Genomic DNA, 20,640 nt, shown 5'->3' on the forward strand with positions numbered 1-20,640 from the left:
GCGGCCGCCTGGGACGCGCTCATCCTGCGGCCCGCGCGGCGCTGGGGCAGGGTGGCCGTCGGGTAAGCGGCGCGGCGCGGGGCCTGGGTGGAGGGAGGGACGGATGAATGAATGGAAGGAAGGAGCGAAAGATGAATGGAGGGATGGATGCATGCATGGAAGGACAGAGGGAGGGATGATGGATGGAGGGAGGGACAGAAGGAATGAAAGACCAGTGGAGTGGTGGGTGGGTGTAGAAGGGGTTCATGGAAAGAGAGATGGCCGGATGGATGGAAGGAAGGACGGACAGAGGGATGACTGACGGACGGAGGGATGGACCAACAAACAGGCGGAGAGATTGGTGGATGGACGGAAGGAAGCAAGGACGGATGGAGGAGGGAAGGCTGGATAGAAGGAACAAAAGGCGGATGGAGGGATGGATGGGAGGAAGGATGGAAGGATGGAGGAGGGATGCATGGAGGGGCAGATGGAGGGAGGGATGGAAGGAAGGACGGAGGACTAGACCAGCAGACAGACAAATGGGTGGATGGATGGATGGGCTTGCGCAGGGCAGCGTGTTGCATCCTCCTTGCCCCCTTGGCAGACCCCAGGCTGCAGGATCAGGCTGGAAGGGGAGAGCAGAGCCAGCGACGCCGGCTGTGAGCTGCTGGCTGGGAGAGGTGCAGGTAGGAAGAGCCACTTCCATGGGCTGACTTGAACAGGCGAGGAGGCCCCAACTCCCTTCTGCTCTGAGGCCCCTCTTGAAGTAGCGTCCACACTGAGCTGCTGCTCCGGTTGGGAGATATCTTACCTCAGGCCTGTAGTCGGGGATCAGATGCCTTGGAAGGGCCTGTTCCGATGAGCCTCCACCTGCGCTGGTGTGAGGTATGGGCCATGCCCTAGTCCAAGTGCCACTGGTGCTGCCTCATTGCATCAGCTCTGCAATGTTGAGTTGATTCCTTGCACACGGGGCTTGCAGGTTCCCCCACTGCTTGGCCTCTTGATTTGAATACAGGAACATCAGACGCTGAGCTGGGACTGTTGCAACATTTGCATTTTAAATAAAGCAAGCTCTGTACAACTTCAGGGACCCATCTTCCATTGGCCTAAGATCCAGCCACAGACATTACAACATTTTTCTCCAGGAAAAAAATCAGTCATTTAAGGAAAGCAGGTGCATAAATATCCTTCTGATTTGGGTTCAGTCAGACTCCTCGCTCACCAGTCAGCATTCATGAGGAAGAAAGTTCTAGTGGTTAGAGCAGCAGGAGACTAGGAGGGGGCACCCTTATAGGTTTTTCTGATCTCCAGCACTTGCTATGTGACCTGGAAGTCCATTTATCTCTGCATCTGTGTATCTGCCTGTAGCAAGGATACATTAATACACCTGGGTTGTGAGTACCCAGAATTCAAACAGCGCTCTGTGGTGCCTAAGTGTTCCTGACGTCCTCCCCCAAGACTACTTCAAGGTCTAGATAACAGTTTAGGGGCATGAGCTTGACCAGGAAACCATAAATCTGAGTTTTTACAGTAGCACTGGAGTGAGGCTTCCTGGGCCTCTAGCCCTGATCTGCTCTTCAGCAGACTGGAGACTTGAACAGATCTCTGCACATCTCAGCAGAACTCCTGGCCAGACCTTTTCCCTGACATGGACTATGTTGTCCTTCTTAGGCGGGATGGAAATGAACAGAATTGTAAGGTTAGGAGGAACTTTGAGAGTTACCTACTCCAACTCCCTGTGTAGATGTAGGAGTTGCTATTCCTGCATAGGTGCTTATTCAGCCTCTTGAATCTCTACTGAAGGAGAGTTTCACAGCTTCTCTAAGCAGTTTGACCCTTTATCCTAATGCTCTTTTTGTCAGGAAGCTTTTCCTAAGATTTGAGCTAAATCCGCTTTTTGCCACATCCTAAACGCATCGCCATGGGTCCTCCCCTCCACGGTGAGGGAGCATGATGTTTCTCCATCTTCTTTAGGGCAGCCTGACAGCTGCTATCATATACCCCTTTAATCTCTTCTCTCTAAACTAAATATGCCTAGTTCCTTCATATAGCTTGGTTTCCAACCCCTTTATTATCTTTGCTGTTTACATCTGGACTCTGCAGTTTCTCTATATCCTCTTTAAAATGTGGTGCCCAAGACTGCACTCCATTACTCCAGCTGAAGCCTAGCTAGGGTATGGCAGAATGGTACTATAACTTCTGTTGTCTTGTGTACAATGCTTTCATTAACGCAGCCCAAAATTGCATTTGCTTTTTGTGACAATATCGCATTGCCGATTTATGTTGTGTATGTGATTTCCTCATAACTTGTAGCAATCTTAAAGATGCACTGGAGAGCTTCTGGTGAGAGACAGCTACTTTCTGGCTACTGCTTTCTTATACAAAGACCAATATCTAGAGCACTGATGCATTTCAACCTGATAAATGATCATGGAAGCAGTGGGCTATTGACCTACTCTAATTGATCAGATTAAGCCAGACTTACCAAGAAAGACGAACCTCACAGCTTCAGCAGTAAAGGACCTTCATGTGGTCTGGAGTCAAGAAGGTGAAGCTCTCTGCAAAGGTATGGACCCATTAGACCTACATCGTTCCAGTGCTTGCGTATGGATCTGAGCATGCATAATGATTGGGAAAGATATCAAGGGACTGGAAGTATTCCATCTGCTCTGTCAGAGGCAGCTGCTTGGAATAAGCTGGTCTTACTTCCAGTAGAGGTAGCAGAGAGAACTGACCTTGGGAGGGTTAAAGTCAAAACAGTTTTCAGAAGAGAAAGCTCTTGAAAATTGGGCACTGAAGATCAGAAAGGGACACAGCCCCCCTCCATGTTAGAAGTGGCTGCAAGGTCATCCTTAGTTTACATCAGATAAGTGAGAATCCTGTAAATACTGATTCTGAAGTTGTAATGTACAGTCATGGACAGTAACACTGTGGACTCCTGCTGTCTTGTTTAATTGCTACTGCTGCTTCATATATCTTGCGGAAACTGGAGGTGGAGATTGCTGAGTTCCTGCTAGGAAGAGCTCCATTTCCCTCCTGCTGGAACATTATGCTGCTTTGAATAATAGGAATAGAAACCTCAATATATGTCATGACATACACGAACATACTGTTGGCAGGTATTTCATAGATTTCATAGACATTAGTGCTGGAAGGAACCTCGAAAGATCAAGTCCAGCCCCCCGCCCAAAGGGCAGGAAGTCAGCTGGGGTCATAGGATCCCAGCAAGATAAACATCCAATTTGCTCTTGAAGGTGTTCAGTGTAGGTGCTTGAACCACCTCCGATGGCAGGCTGTTCCAGACCTTGGGGGCTCAGACAGGAAAGAAATTCTTCCTTATGTCCAGTCTGAAATGGTCTCGTAGTAGTTTATGACTGTTCGACCTTGTCATCCCTTGGGGCGCTCTGGTGAACAAATGTTCCCCCAGGTACTGGTGGTCACCCCGATAAACTTATAGGTGGCCATCAGGTCACCCCTGAGCCTGTGCTTTTCCAGGTTAAAGAGCCCCATGGCTCTCAGCCTGTCGTCATAAGGTCTGTTTTCCTGACCTCTGATCATGCGCGTGACTCTCCTCTGGACTCTCTAAAGCTTTTCCACATCCTTTTTGAATTGTGGGACCCAAAACTGGAAGCAGTACTCCAGCTGCAGCCTCACCAAGGCCGAGTACAAGGGGAGAATGACGTCCCGGGATTTGCTTGAGAAGCATCTATGGATGCAAGCCACCATTTTGGTGGCTTTACTAGCCGCAGCATTGCATTGTATTAATTATGATGCTAGCAGTACCTCAGCTAAAAGAACATTTCTTCTAGCCCAAGCTCAGAGTGGGACTCTTTAGTTCTTTTCCCAGACATTACACACCGCATAATTTAAATACTTCCTTTTCAGATATACATGTCATCAGTTGCACATCCAGAGACTGGAAAAAGAGATGTTCTTGTTGAAAATTCATCATGGTGAAATGTGTTTTTCATCTAGATGCTGCTGAATACTGCGTGTCATAAACTAGCCATAATGACAGGTTTATTTTAGCTTCTTCTGTGTATCCTATAGACTTGTCAATGCTTCAGTTTGTTAAGCCTGTAGCTTTTCCAGTGTGTGGACTCCCACAGATGGATGCTATAATGTAAAAAAATATCTCAGATAGAGCTTACCCAGAGACTAGCCTGTGTTTACCGCCTTGCACAAGGGCCAGACAGAGAAGAGCAAATGCTTATTTCCTTGCAACCCTGTTGAGAATCACTGCCCTAGAAACATGGCATTAGGAGATGGGAATAAGGGGTGTAGGAGGATGAGACAGAGACTGCTACTTTTTGGGGGATATGTGGAAAAAAATAAATGTAAAGACTGCATGTAGAGGACATGACCTAGAGTAAGTGGACAGCAAGTAAAAGGTGGTGGGGAGGAGGGAAGTGAAGGCAGTGAAATTTTAAGCTTTAGGCTGGTAGCCTTAGTCCTTGGATGTGGGGAAACTTCTAAAATCTTCCATGACTTATTGCGCAGCTGGCATTTTAGCTGCTGGGGACTGAAGTGCCTGGGGGTGAAACTTGATGGAAATTTTCCCTGAAAATGAGAGAACCGAAAGTGTGAGGTGGCTTATGGTGTCTGACTGACTTTTTGCCTTTTGCCCTACCTAGACTGAAAAAGCCCTTTCACTTTCTGTTCTGTCTGCACTTCAGGTTGTATCTGTTTAATGCCCTTAAAGAGACTGAACCCTGCATACACTAAACACCTGCGGCCTCAAGGTTCACTAGCGGGAGCAGATCAGTAGTAGTTAAGGGAATTCATTAAAAACATGAAGCAAGCATGTAGGTAGAGCAGTGGTATGGGAGGCAGATAGAAGATACCAGTAGTTAGATGATTAGAGGTCTAGGTGAAGCTTTCTCACTTGAAACAACTGTAACTGCTTCACATTATTACTGCATTGTTACTAGGATATTAAAACATGGGACTGCTGACCTTTTGCTGCTCTCAGTTTGAGGTTAAAATGCTGCTTGATCTCACTGCAGTGCATGGGGAACGATGGCTTGGGGAATGATGGCTTTTGTAGCATGTCAGCTCAGGGTACAGAAACATTTCTGACAGAACGAGTTGCAATACTGTATAAACTGAGAACCCGCCAGGCCTTTTATGCCCTTTAGTTTGTGTCATGCTGTCTTCACTTACAACAGTGCAAACTGCACAAGAAAGGTTGCTGAGATAGCAGGCACACCCATTCAGTACTGCTCTAAGCTTATTTTCCTTGACAGAGGTCATTTAGGAAGTAGTTGAGCACAATGATGATAGGGCCATGGAAGCACATGGTGTCAGCTGGATGGACCGCACAAGCTGTGTGGATAATAAGGAGCCCTGGAACAAGGGTGCGAGGAGAGGTAACACTGACGTGTATTCAGACAGGTGCCCCACTTCAGGGGTGCTCAGATAAGGCCTGCAATGCTATGTCTTCCAGCCTGTGGAGCTCCCCATGAGTCCAGAAATTTGGTGGCAGGGAAACAAATTTCCAGACCCATGGGGAGCCCTGGGCTCTACATGATGGATTGTGTGCCTTATCCCAGGACGCAGGGTCAGGTAGGGCAGCACTCGGCCCCAGGGCCCAATTCTGGCATGTGGGGGCCCAATCTCGGTGTGGAGGCCTTAGAGGGTGCCTGGGGCCCAAGCCTGGTGTGCGGGACTGGCTCCAGATCACTTATCTGGCCTGTAGGGCCAAAAATTTGAGCACCATGGCATGATAGGTAATTACTGGGGTTTCTCTTGGAAGCAGTGTTTTGAGGACTGTAATCAACTTAAGAGCTCCATGCTCATATGCCAATATTTTGCACTCCTATATGTCATGGCAAAGAACTGTCTGTAATAGCCATAGAGTTTAGGTCTCTGAACAAATGTAAAATATTAACTCAGGGTTTGGACAAATGTATACTTAGAGCGGCTTCAGAAGTGGTAGGGGAGCTGCTACTTAGGACAGGGCAGCAGCCCTTTTTGTTGTAACACCGGGGGGCCAACTCTTTTAGCAGGTATGCCATAAATTAGCCTCCTTGGCTGGGGTGCAGGGTGCCTCAAGATGGGGGAACAGGCAGCTCTGGGCTGGCTGCTCTCCTGCCTCCACATGCCTCAGGGCAGGCACTTTTTTCTTCTTGCCACTGGGAAATCCTGGTAGCAAATTTTGCCCTGGTGCTGCAAATTAGCAGCACCATGCATGGTTTAATGTGCAGTTTGTGGCACCGCGCATGCCTGCACATCTGGATCCAGGCCCTGAGTCCACCCTCCCCTGCCTGAACTGCTGCTTTGCTTTCTGTTTCCTGCCCTTTCCGCTGGTGTGTTGCCTGTCCTCTCCCTCTGCTGTGTGCCACGTGCAGAGGCTGCCCATTCCACAGGTTGGTTACCTCTGCTGTAAAACTTGCATGTACATGATACTGTAGTGATCCAGGTGAGCTAAGCTGCCCAAACTCTGACCCTGGAGGGGTAGGGTTAAAGCTGAAATTGTTTTGCTATACACTTGTAATGCTACAGAATCTTGCTTTGAGCAGCTGCTTCCCATCCCTTTTTGAAGCCTCTTCAAGTACACGTCTGTCCATGTCCTTAGGTGGGCATAGAAGACCAGTGGCTTTTTTTTTCCTGCTGAGAGGAAAGAAGCATCCATTGACTATGTTGCAGGATGATGAAAATAGGAGAGTTGTTATCAGAGAGCCCAGATACAGTCCTCATTTCTTGGTGTCACTGTTTTCCTTTTACTGCTTTCTGTCTGATCTTAGTTTTTACTCTTACTGTGTCCATTCTGTTTGATGTGGGTACAGTAGATGCACAACATTGAATTGACAGGGGGAACAGAAAGTTGGTTTTGTGTGGAAGTAAGCAACTTGTTCTGGGCCCTGTTTTAATTTAAACACAGTGTTGGAAATAACATCCATTTTACATGTTCTTGTAGCTCAAAAAATGTCAAAAGCAGGACACTGTAGTAGTAACTCAGCACAAGATGGTTTTCTTGAGGAAATTCTGTGCAGTTCCAGTGTCAACCAATCCTAAATGCTGTGTGAAAAACTGCCCTGTCCCATGGCTCATGGGATGCCCCTGGTGTCACATTCAGTGTTTCCAACACCTCTTTTTTCTTTGTGTCCCCTTCTCTGCAGAGTCAATGCCTGCGTAGATGTGGTCCTCTCTGGTGTGAAGCTGTTGCAGGCGCTTGGTCTTGATCCTGGGAATGGGGAAGATCATGCTGTTCTGAATTCCAAAAAAGACCTGAAAGAAGCATTTTCTCATTTTATGCAAAAAGGGGCAGCTGCTGAACGCTTTTTCAGTGATGCAGAGTCTTTCCATCACATTGCACAGGCAGCCTCTGAGTACCCTGGAGCACAGGTATGTTTTTCATCTTAAGGCCATACTTGAAAGCCTTGTACAGTTATTCACGGCTCTTTTTATCCTTGAAATGCATGGGGAAGAGATTCAGAAAACAAATTTTGTTTTGCTCTTTTAGTGTATTAATGAACCTTAAACAAACCTGCCTATCAACTGATATCCCAGATTTCAGTTGCTTTTAATCTCCCCCTTCTGTAACCTTCCAGAATATGAGTTGCTTATGCTTTAGCGCTATTAATTTGAAGAGAATCAATGAGAGCAGGTCTGAAGATGTCCCAAACATAGGTAAAACCTTATATTTGATGGCAGCAGGACAGGGATGACACAGTATAAACAGCTCTAACTTTTCTATGTGGTGCAAGTGGTGAAATTACAGATTTAAGAATAATGATCTGGAAACCATTTCCATACACTTCAATGGCTCCATAGAGCAAGATTTGGAAGTGTATACCTAGCTCACTAATTAAAAAAACTATAACTTGCCAAAAAAAGAGATTAAATGGACAGAATTCAGGAATACTTATTGGATGAATAAATTGATTTGGATGGTGCACTGGTCTGCCAGAAGGCAAATACTAGCTAACTAATAAGCTGGGACAAAAATTACTGAATTTATGGAATTATTTTGGCTTCAATCCCTCTAAAGCACTTTATCAGTTTTGTTAGCATCTCACAAGCTATTGCAGATCTACAAAACCTATTTAAAGTCATCAGACCGTGCTAGAGACTAAGCATCTATAAAAAAAACAAAACAAAACAAAACAAAACTATTGGAATAACAGATTGCACACGCATGTTTGATCCACCTTGCAGTTCTATGTGGGAGGAAACGCTGCTCTGATCGGCCAGAAGCTTGCAACAAATCCACACCTGAAGGTAAGGCTTTCAGAAACTTGGTTTCCTTCATTTGTTGTTGTCAGTAGGACTAGAATCACTTGTATGTTGTATAATTGAAAAATTCCTCTAAGATTTCATTTTTTTGTGGAGGCAGACACTTTGCTAGCAAAGTTGCTGTTAATTGACGTTACACAAAGGAAACAAATAGCTGGCTTACAAGTTTCTCTGTATCTCTTAAACTTAGTATCTGTACCTGTAGCTTAGTAACAGCATTCTCTTTAGTGTGCCTCATGAATGACTGTCTTCCGGTCATCCGTAATTTTTATGTTGACATTATCTTTAATAGACCAAATACGCATGATTAAGCGGTTTTGATCCTCCATTAATTTCTGCTATTCTTTTGGCGAGTTCAGTGAAACTCAAGACTTCTTTGTGGTGCAGTGAGTGAGCACCAGATTGTTTGAAACCCATTCACCCATGCATTTGATTATTCAATTCCTTGTTGGATCATTAGGGAGCTACTGGTACAATTCTGTTTAACCCCGTGATGCCTGAAGTCAGGACTTTCTTACCCCACAAATGTTTCACAGCCATTATTTACAGAATCAATCTGATTTGTTTGTGTTCTCTCACACACACACACACGTATTACATTTCATACAGAAGCTTAGGTACATTTTTTGACAAGCAAATGAAGCCACTGGGTTAATACCCTACCAATTCATCATTTAAGGTAACACTTCAAGTTTGAAAAGTATCTGATAGGCATTTTTCCACGATACAGTTATTGCACTCCTTCAGAAATAGAAGTCTTTCCATGCATTCTTTTCTCAACCAGTATTGAAATAGTAAGGATGTTGCATGTTAGGATTAAAGGGATTGTTGGAAAAGTTTTTAGAAGCTTGACAGCACTTGGTCATTCACCCCTCACCTCCATGGGCACCGCATTCATTATTGAGATGTAAACAAGTTTAAAACAAAAACATCCTGAAGAAAGCCTGTTGCCTTGTCTGCATATGACACACGTATGTGTTTGTACTAGCCAAGGAGATGAGCAGATATTGGTCCAGTCTGCAGGCTGAGACTTGATCTTCTTATATTTTTGAAAGGAACCCAGAAGGAAATGCAAAAATGCTTATGGATCCTAGGTCCCTATGGTTCATGCCAGTCTATCCTTGTTAATGTATGTTCTTTTGGCTTCCAGGTCCTTCTTTGTGGCCCAGTTGGTCCTAAACTCCATGAACTACTTGATGATAATGTAATTGTCCCACCAGAATCTATGCAGGAAATCGATGAATTCCACCTTATTTTGGAGTATCAAGCAGGTACTTTGCCCGTTATAGAACATTGTAAGGCTAAATATTTATTGGGTCCAGTTATATTTCTGAGTATACTGTTCTGTAATGGTTTTCAAACTGTGGCTGGACTGTGGAGCCATTCTTTGTTACAGTGGTGAAACATAATTTGGTCTTTGAACAGGGAAAGGTTTACTGTTAGTTGTATGCCTGTCAATGAAATTTTTAGGATTTCTAGATGCATTAACTCAGAAAACAGGTAATTTGTTCATGTAGTAGTTCATTAAACTTTGAGTGTACTGTTATGGTGTAAGTTCAGCACCAGTCAGAGATGCAGATGCCAGAACTGGGAAGGGTAGTGCAAACCTGAGAGGACAAAACCACACTGCAAAATAGGCTAGAAAAAATAGGGCAGAAAAGGAAAGGAGAGTCACATGTGAGATGTCCTACAATATATTGAGATAAGAAAAAATGGTGCTGGAACTTACCAACCACATCCATTGCAGCAACACAGGACTGTCCTTATCTGTTTATATTGGCCTAATTTTCTTTTACAGTCAAGTTTTTATTGAGCATAAGAACATATAAGAAGATGAGAAGTGCCATGCTGGGTCAGATCAGCGGTCCATCTAGCTCAGTATCCTGTCTCCAATAGTGGCAGGAGCGGATGCTTTAGATTAGAGGGAGAGCATCAAACTGTGTATGTACCTAGACTAGAGTAATTTATCCTCTGTTCATTACCTTTCCTGGCATTTGCCATCATCCTACACCTTGTTATAGCAAGTGTATGGGAAGTGATTACCAAGGTGTTCTGCCTATTAAGTAGCTTATATAAGGGGAAACTACAACATTATAGTACCTCTGCCATTGCGCTGTGACCCACCATCAGTTAGAACAGGGGTGTCGAGTTTATCTGGTCCTGTGGGCTGGATAAGTGACAATGGGTCCATGTACCCCTGCCACTCTCCCACTCCTAGCCCCCTCATGCCAGATCCAGTGCCCACTTCTGCTGCACCAGGATCCATACTGCATGCAGCATGTGAATCCCAGAGTGGCCCGAAGGGGCACTGCAAGTTGTACATTCCAGCTGAGGCAGTCACCACATGTAGCATGGATCCCAGACCAGGCACCGTGTTACACATGGTGCCCACCCTGGCTGGACTGTCACCTACAGTGCCTGTTTCAGCTGCTCCCAAATCTGTTCAATGCAGCACCCATGGTGGTTGTTCTGGAACTGTCCTGTGTGCACTGCCTGCTTCAGCTGGTCCAGGACCCACCACTGTATGTGGTGTCTGTGGATGCCATATGCACCGTGTGTCTCAAACTGGCTGGACCAGGCACCATGACTACTGACAGATGTGGGGAATAAAAAACTAAAAATGGACTTTACGGGAAGAAGCAGCACCTTAGCTGGACCCGGCTCACCCAACATCTGTAAAGATCGCACACTTTAGCAGGCCTTTTTGGCACTTTTATGTAATAGCTGATTCAATCAACTATTAGATAAAAACACCAAAAAAGTCCCACTAAAGTGCCTGATCTATACAGATGTTGCGTGAGCCGGGTCCAACTAGCACAGTGCCTTTTTTTTAGCATGTGCCTGGCTCGGTGTGGGGGTGCACCGAGCATAAACTAAAGCGCCATTTTTTTACATCTGTAAGCAGTCCTTGTGTAGTACATGTCTGGGGGTGCCTGGGATGGGTACCATGTGCAGCACGGTTCCTGGAGTGGCAGGAGTGTGTGCCATGTACAGTCTGCATCCCAGGCCCTGCCCTCGGGGCTGGTTCAGGTCGGTTCAAATGTAGAGGCAGCACTGGGGTCAGGTAATGCGGCTCCGTGGGCTGGATTTGGCCTGAGTTAGAGGACTGATTTTTTTTAGCCATGGTTTGGGAGACAATTATGGAAAACCTGGCTTGGTGATAGGTAGCACCAGTGATTTCAGTACCTGGCATCTTTTTTTAGGAATCACGTGCCTAAGAGTAACTTTAGATACTGAGCTTCTAAACAGAGCCATTCTGACCAAAGCTAGAGGTCTGTTTTGTGGTCACCTGCATATCCATTCTGTGCTCTTTCTAGGAAGAGTATGAAAGCCTGGATTAGACTAGCATATGGAGAAACTGCATCTTGCCTTCTTAATCTTCACTATCTTCTTTTAAAAAGTACTGTTCTAGCTGATGCAGGCTAGCTGCCATGTTTTATACCAGAGATTGCATGTTAGTGATGGATAATCCTGTATGGTCTTCAAAGTGTTCTGGTATCCTCCTGGGTGAAGGAGACTAAACCAAGAATTCCTGTCTATGGCTAATTATTAACTGTGTCTGTTCTCAAATGTGGCTTTTTTTTTTCTCTCTACTTCTGTCCCAGGAGCTAGTCTGTAATGATAGGTGACCACCTGCAGGCTAGACATCCAATTTTCATACCTAGAAGCTGGCCTTTTGATGGAAGATCACTAGTCCAGAGTCTTCAAGCTCCTCTTTAGATTTTCTTCAGCTGTGGAAGAGGGGACTTAGGCTACCCAGTAACAGGTCTTGGTTGATAGATCATAGAAAAGTAGGCTGGAAGGGACCTTGGAGGGTCATCTGGTTCAGTCTCCTGCTTATCATCTCTATCTAAACCATCCTAGTCTGACCTGTTCTTAAAACTTCACAAACAACCCTCTCACTCAGCTACCAGTCACTGTGCCCAAAACATCAAAAACACTGCAAGTAAAGCAGGAGAACAAGGTACTCTTAGTGTCCTCACACTGCAAGGACAGGAGTACTTATAGAAATTATAGTTAAAATACCTGCTAAACAAGACCAATGTATTTGTGAGATGGTTGTCCTGCTTTTTTTGCAAATCCAATAGGGATATAAAATAAACCTGCCTGCTATGGTATTTTAAATAGCAAGGTAAGAGATGCCTTGTGTAATATTCTAATGTATTTCTGGTTTTGTAATATGTTTTCTAAACTTCCTGCGAGCCAGTTAGTTTCAGAACTGTGCAAGTTATCAGCATTAGCAGTTGGCACTGGGAGGCAATCTGATAGCTTCATTAGTTTTCCAGAGCTGAGGTAGCCTGCTAGGTGAATAAGCATCCTAAACTGTTTTGAAGGTCTTATTTTCCTTTGAACTGTGGTCTGTATAAATGTTGTCATCCTATCAGAGTTCTGTCAGCTGTGTAAGCCAAAAGCTAATAATCTAGAGTCATCATGACTCTATAACAGCTGTAGGCATGGATCAATTATATAGCCTAAGCAAAAAAAAATCTTAGCTTACCAAATATGCCAATATTAAAAAGGACCCTAAGTACAAAAGGAGGGCACCAATTAGCCTGAACTCTCTGTCTGCGCACAGCTAACAAATGACAGAATAGTCAGCTTTTTGCACCGTGAGCAACGAACAAGAGAGGGAAGTGGCAGCTGTACTTTCCAGCTCAGCAGGAAGATCATAGTTAAAAAGCTCCATGTATGGTTAAAAAGTTTATCCATTGTCATATTTGCCAGTTCTATCAATGCCCCAGCACTTATGCAAGCCTGGCTGATTCAACTTTCTGATATTTCCTTTTTTACTGCATTCTGTTTTGTATGAACTCAGTTTTCCATCTAAAGAACTCTTGATGGAGGTCAGTTAATGATGACTGATGACAGTCAATGGAAAACACACGGGTAGCTTCAGGTAGATCTTGTTCTTTCCCTGCTCCTGCAAGCATTCCTGGAGTAGCTATGCCATTTGGAAAAGGAGCACATCCTTGTCTTCTGGGCTTTGATTTGTTGGAATACACTGCTCTGTAGACCATAAAATCCAGTCCTAGATAGAATTTAGTGCATGCTTCATTGTGCAGTTCATTACTGCCCTTCAGGAAAGTTTATGAATTGTTGCTGGATAAACTGTAACATAAAGCAGCCTAAGAGTTTCTATATCGGGCAATGGCCATATTTACTGTCGGATATCTAAGGAGGGCTCTGAGGTCTGAGTGAACAGGCTCCCACGCTAGCTGATTTGGAAGCTTGCTCTGGGATTAGGTCAAAAAATACTCTTGGGCAGTCTTCCATCATGCAAAATTTCCTCCTTTCAAATGACAGCTAACAATGCAATTTAAAAAAATGTTCTGTTACTTGCTGTCTCTACACTTGGCTGCCTCTGTTGCCTTCGTTCCCTTAATCCAACCCATTTAACATTGTAGGTGTGGGGAAGCTGTCTTTGTTTTGCTGTGGTACTAAGGCTGTATCAACGAACACTTGGATATTGGTGCAGAGCTGCCCAGTTGGCATGGTTTAGGTAATCGGTGTCCCCATTTGGCAAGTCTTTGCTAATTCAGTTGTTTTCCCCACCTCGGTGGGCTGGGTGGAACCATTTTGCATGTGTTCAGACCTGAGTATGAAGCACAGCTAAAGTGTCGGGTACTGATCAAACTCAAGCCCTCTGCAGGGAGTTGCCTTGTTAGGAGGAGTGATGACAGCCCTGACTGATGCTTGTATTTTAACAGGAGATCAAAAAACAGCCCTCCAGTTATCTGGCGTGATTGTTTTCTTTGTTGACTGGGGATTTCTTCCTAGGTGAAGAATGGGGACAGGTGACAGCTCCCAATGCCAACCGTTTTATTTTCTCTCATGATCTGTCAAATGGTGCCATGAATATGCTGGAGGTGTTTGTGGCAAGCCTGGATGAATTTCAGCCAGACCTTGTGGTACTCTCAGGCCTTCATATGATGGAAGGACAGAGCAAGGAAATGCGTGCAAAGAGACTATTGGAGGTAAGAAACCCAAGAGGCAGAGCACTGTATTGTCTCTTTAATTTCAGTCCCAGTGAATGCTGTAGTACAACCCCTCTTTCTAAGATTTCAGCTTCTAAATACAGGATGTCTTTAGACAGTCCCTCATCCCACTATTGCAGGTCAAAGGCATATCCTCTTAGACTCCTCAAACCTCATGATTATCCCAAAGGCTCAGTGGAGATCATTGAAAGCCCTTGTTGTTGTTTCTTGGATCTAGTGGGCTCTGTCTAAGAGAGAGACACCACTTTCTGGTGGCCAGGGTGGAGTAGATTTATCTAAGTACTAGAGCTACATCCAATGGCTGAATGCATTGTTTCTATTCCATATATGACTATAATCCAGCCTACAACCAAGACTCAAGTTTTGTAGGCAGCAGGTATGTCAGGTTATCCAGTTGGGGCTTGAGGAAGTTGCTATTATTTTTTTTTCTTATAATAACATCCTGATTCATTGAGTTCTCCTTGCACTTCAGGGACAAACAATCTGTGGCTACTACAGGGTTGGGCAGTCTTCTGTAATAATCAGTTAAAAATGCTGAATAGGGCATGGATGACAGTCTGATACCTTTTGCCTGCTTAGAGATTCTGAAAGCAAGAGGCTTTCTCTTCCTCAGAGCAACATGTTTTCTTCTTTGGCCCTTTGCTAGGCAGGTCACTTAAAGATGTAATTGCATCCAGACAAATACACTAAATAGTACTTATGTTTCTGAGCTAAACACCTTTTGTTCTTAATAAATGTCTTCCTTTTCTTTCTGCAGGCTGTGACTTCCCTCTCAGATATCCCCACTGATATTCCTATACACCTGGAATTGGCCAGTATGACTGACCAGGATCTTATGAGCAAGATTATGCTTCAGGTAACCAAAGTGATAAGACGTGCCCCATTTCATCCCGCCTTTTCCAGCACTGTTGCAGTGGACATGCTGGTGGATGATTTATAAGTGGAGACTTAGAATTGGGACTGTATTTTGGCACTGATCTTCTAGGATTTCCAAACTATGTGCACTACTTGGTTTGATAGTGAAGTGTGCAGTCCTTAGGACAGAGAATATATATTTTTTGAAAACATCTTAATGGAGCACTCCATTGAGGAGGTATCATCCACTGCCCTCAGCTGCTCAGCATACTGCTTTCTCTGATGTATTGAAAATGACACACTGTGACACCTAAATCAGGTTTATACAAAACTGAAAGTGTTCAGCATCTGCAGTACCGTGACTTTCCACAGGGAAACACCATGTATTCTACAACTTCTCATACTTCCTTGTTGTTCAAAGTCATAAACCTAGTTTTGAACCACAGTAAGGATATGACCAGAGGTAGTGTCCAGTATGAATGTAATACTGACCTGTAGTTAGGGATTTTGATTTGAGTTATTTCAGCCAGTTGCTATAGATCTAGCAAGTTTATGGTATCATGATTTGAGCTGGAGTTAGTTTAAGGAACCATAGGCTGCATCCAGATGAGCACAGCTGTGCAGTATGTGGCGCACCAGATGGGTATACAGCACCACACACTGTACATTCATGCATTCCCCACATTGCTACCTTGCAGTACCGGGGGGTGCAGGGGGTTAACCCTGGGAGATCCCAGGGTCAAAAAAAAAAAAAGGTATGGAAAAAAAAAGCAGGGCAGCGTATGCGGTGGCAGTGTGTGCCGCCCAAGACTGGAGCCTGGTTGGCCGAAGCCATACTCCAGCTGCTGACCAGACTCCCAGCTGCAGGAGCGTCATGGCTGCAGCTTCCCAGCCCTCAGGAGCCCAGGTAAGGCTGCCGGGATAACTGGGGTAAGAGCGCACCTGGTACAGGTGTTCCCCAGGGACAAGTAGCAGTGGCACAGGGTGCTGCTGCTACTTGTCCCCAGGGAACCAAAAGTCCGTGCTTGTCTAGACATGGCCATAGGGGCTCTTGCAACATCTTCCAGATAGTAATGCCTACAACTCTTTCAGTGTTGCCAGGTCTCATGAGAAGAAGAAAAAAGTGTGACACTGCCTTTAAAAACAAGCCCAACCCATTTCAAAGAGAGGGGAATGGGGGTGCTTATCAACACATGACTCTCAAAATATTAAAGCAACTTAAAAAAAACCAAGCCCAATTTTGCTTCTTATAAGCAGACTTGGCAACACTGAACTCTTCCTCCTGTAAGAGGATTTTATTCCTTTTCATTCCCAAATAACTTGTGCTTCACAGGACTTTGATGTGTTTGTTTTCACTGTTGACAGCTAATGGTATTGAAATTGAAGAATTCAAAAATGGAGGCTAGAGAAAGTGTATTATGCTAAATGAATGTGTCCGATACCACATGAAGTTTCCTGCAGGAATAACTTCTTTGTGTGTCCCTTGCTGTTCGTTTTTTGTCAGACAGTGTTGGGCTTTGACAAGTTGGGATGGGGCTCAATCTACTGTCATTGAGACCTTCCCTTTCACTCTGTCCCCAGTTGGGCAGGAGAATGCCTGGCTGCGGCTTCTGCCTTTGTGTACACCTATAGAACAGGGTATGTGCTCAGGTGTGTTGTTCAGCCTCTCCAAAGAACCAAATATGTTCAGTTTCTGGCTGTAAAGACCTATTAGGGGACCCCATGAGTACACTGTGAGGTATTGCTCTTAATAGTACCTCTGAAATAAGGAGGGATGGAAATCTGATTCTGTCTCCATAAAGAAAAACTGTTGTTCACTGTTTTTGTTAGCAGGTCTTTCCCCTGGTGAACTCTATTGGGCTAAATGAACAAGAACTGTTGTTCCTGACTCAGTCAGCTGCTGGTCCTCACGCCTCCCTGACCTCCTGGAATGGAGTTCCAGATGTGGGCATAGTCAGTGACATCCTGTTCTGGATCCTGAAAGAGCATGGAAGGACCACAGATAAACCGTCTGATCTTACCCGCATCCATTTCCACACACTGGCCTACCATGTCCTTGCTACTGTGGATGGGTATTGGGGTAACCAGATTGCGGCTGTGGCTGCTGGAGCCAGAGTGGCGGGGACACAGGCTTGTGCCACTGAGACCATTGACACTGACAAAGTCTCTCTTAAAGCTCCCCTGGAGTTTGTGACCTCCCAGACGCAGATAAACACCAAAATCTCTCTCAATCCAGGGGAGCCAGTGGCACACTGGCAGAGGGAGGGCATCTCATTTCATTTCACCCCTGTTTTGGTGTGCAAAGATCCCATCCGGACCGTGGGACTTGGAGATGCTATTTCAGCTGAAGGACTCCTATATTCAGAAATATATCCTCAATAGACTATGAAAACAAGGCCCCCTTTTTCATCCAAGTCTACATAATGTCTGAGGCACCACTGTGTTCTCATAGGATTCCAGACTTTAGGGGTGTTAATCGATCTCTGGATATAACCTGAGAAGAGCCAAAGAATAATTCCAGGTATAAACATTCCAGCCACTACTTGGCAGTGACTTGAGAACATTTCTCATTTTAATGTAGAGGTTTTAGTATTTTAATGTGGAGACCATCTTTTTTTTTGTCTTCAGCTTGTCATGGGGAGGGAAACTGGTATCAGAATCCTTGTTTGGTAATTTGTTAATTTGAGCCAGCCTTGTCTGTAGTGCTTGAATGCATGGCAGCCAAATGGAGAATTTCATGCGTATGGATCCCGGAGAGAACACAGCAGTCCTCAGCCCTGCCTTGCTTCTGATAAAGCAAAAAATAAAAGGATCTTGCTTTATCTCCCAGCAGCACATTGCTACATGGCAAGGGGAAGCCTTCCACTTGCTTGGTATTATGATTAAATTGTTTATTGACACAATTACCTCTCATCCTCAACATCCCAAACATAGGAGGAAGCCAGAGAAAAGTGCTGAACTGTGATACGTACTGTACTGGCTCCCCAGATGCATGGAGCTGGAGAGATCCTGATTGAAGATTATATAGGTTGTTTGGCTATCAGTTCCTGTTATAATTGGGGATACTTAAATGCACCCATGTTTTCTACCTTTTTGGTTTCTGGGTAGGTCTGTGTAAGACAATCAATCACACATAATATTTTCACTGGTTGTTTAGCTACTTATCTGCAAAGTGAGCCATGAAACTAAACCTGCATTATATCTGGAACTACCCTGCTTTTCAGCCAGTGAGGTTCATGCCTTTTTCATTTGTATGTTCGTTAGTTTTTGCCTAACCTCGTTCTCCAGTTCATGAATAACTATTACTGCTTAATACTGGGCTTTTGGTTGGGTTTTTTTGTGCCAGCACAGTCGTATAATGCTCTTGGACCAGCTTATCTGACAAAATGTGGGGGGCATGTTCTTCTGGGTGGTCTCTCTGGAGACAGAAGTCATTTTTGTTTACGAAATAGCTGAACTGCACTATCCTTGGAACATTAAAATTTCTCCTTATCCAGTGGTCACAGATGCAAGGAGGAAGCTTTCCAGTCAAGTTTGGGGAATGTTTGTTTCTGTGTGTACACAATTTATTATTAGGGGCTCAAGTGTGGATATAATTCCACTGCTTAAGTCACAGAAAAGGTATGCATGTATCATCATTTGATGCATAAGAGGACTGCTTTGTATCACGGCATATCTCACTGAAAAGTCATTTATGAAACGTTTCCATTTTCATCCTGGTACTAGCATCTCCTATTCATAACACTGTAACAGGAGCTTCTACAAGAGGCTTTTCAGAAACTCTGGGCATCTCTTTACACAGATGTGAAATATGAATTGACTTGGATTGTAAATTCCATATGACTGGCATGTCTGGGAGATCCTAGATTATAAAATAATTAGTGGTAGGGGCTTGGAGCCAGCACCCATATCTCTGTTGCAGATGGGATCAGTCCAGTGTTGCAGAGGTCAACGCTGTGATCTGATTCACTATTGCTCTAAGTAGCAGTTTGTTCGAGGCAAAAACAAAACTGCCACAAGGGTCATAAACTCTTGTAAGTGGAGATGGACAGACAAACTGAGGAGGTCAGTGTGAAGGTAAAACTTGGCAGCTCTTACAAGCCCTTCCCAACACAACATGTGGAGGTGTTCACAAAGCAACCGTTGCTGGCTTCTCCAGAATTCAGAGGTAACAGAATGGTGCTAAATACCTGCTGAGGAAAGTCCCCTGTAGCACAAAGGCAAGACAAAAAAAAATGGCTCTGTAGTGTGCGCTTGTAGTTGCTGACTTACACTAGTTTTGTCTTGGGTTTGATGCTCGTTTCAGTGAGGCTTCTTAATTACGTGGACTTTTTTTTTATTAGTGTGATTGTACGGTACTTTGCAGCCCTCGAACATATATTGAATGAACTCTCAACGATAGAGTCTTAATCTTAAAAGGAACACTGAGCAACATACATCCTGCCTTTATTCTTCTCCTTATTCTGTGTTTATGAGGGTCTTTCTAAGCCAGTAATACCTCTCTCTCTTGGACTTCTTGTAACTTGTAGGAGCTGTGCTGTTCTGTGTTACCACTTAATGTTGGAAAACTAGTCTCTGCACTGAGTGTGGGCAGGAGTCATGCTCCGCTTGGAGGCTTGGCAGCTTAAAATTAATGTTTGCTGGCAACTTTCACAGCCACCAGATTCAATTAGTGAGAATGATCCCTAATAAGTGTGACTGATGATTCATAAATTTTACTGCCATCTGCCTGGCGCTGTTTTGAAACAATCCAAAAGATACCAAGGGTGAAGCTCTGGAAAGCAGCACCCTCCAGCTTTGTTCCACATTTTCTTATTTTCTGTGCCCTAAAGCAAATCACATCTGCTTTGTAGCCCAAACAGTGGAATGTAAGAACATGAAATTCACCCTAAATATTTCTCCTATGTTAGAACACTGCCTACAACTACCTTGTTGCTGTGTACAACAGCATTTAGTGTCAGCTGATCAAAGCCACTTGCTAGTTTGAATAGATTTTGCTGAACAGTAGAAATGGAGAAGTGTGGGAAAAGCTCTAAACAGCCCTAGGCTGGCATTTCAGTTATCCCTGCTGCAGTACCATTGATGCCAGCTCTAAAATACTGTGATCAAAACTGCCTTATTGCTAGGAAACATTGGTCTAGAACAATTCTGCAACATGAGTTAGCTCTGTTCTGTGAACATTTCCCCCAAATTGCATTTGATTTCCTCTCCTCCCCTGTCCTTCTTTCCTTTCTTTGTAGAAGATACAAGCTCTGCATTGTGGGTATACTGGTAGGAGTCAGCATATCAGCTGGAAAAGGAAAAATTAAATGGAGAAGCAGAGATCTATTGAAATCATTGTTAAAACTCCCTGGGTTTTCATATACCTTTTTTTCTGTCTCTCCTTTTCTCTTCCTTCCCCTGCTTTTAATCATGCCTTGAAACTCTCACTGGTAGATTATTCAAAGCTTGATAAGCACGAGGCTCCTGAAAAAGCAGCTTTCCAGACAGTAATCTACACTCCTAAGTAGCATGCTCAAGAATTGTCAGTGGCATGGCACTGAGCCAGCCTGCCAATGGACGCGCGCGCGCG

The 20,640-nt window shown here is 44.4% G+C and overlaps 1 protein-coding gene across 1 annotated transcript; it reads left to right on the forward strand.

Moving 5' to 3' along the window:
- Positions 1-19,786, forward strand: ADPGK (ADP dependent glucokinase; the record flags this gene model as incomplete). Its single annotated transcript, XM_019503844.1, has 7 exons — positions 1-62; positions 7,101-7,326; positions 8,140-8,202; positions 9,368-9,488; positions 13,996-14,192; positions 14,971-15,069; positions 16,902-19,786. Coding segments are annotated over 7 exons (1,317 nt in total), but the record flags the coding sequence as incomplete, so codon positions are not given.
- Between the last annotated feature and the right edge of the window lie 854 nt (positions 19,787-20,640).

This window comes from Gavialis gangeticus, unplaced genomic scaffold, assembly GCF_001723915.1.
Source record: "Gavialis gangeticus isolate Ggan-Ray unplaced genomic scaffold, GavGan_comp1, whole genome shotgun sequence".
NCBI lineage: Eukaryota > Metazoa > Chordata > Crocodylia > Gavialidae > Gavialis > Gavialis gangeticus.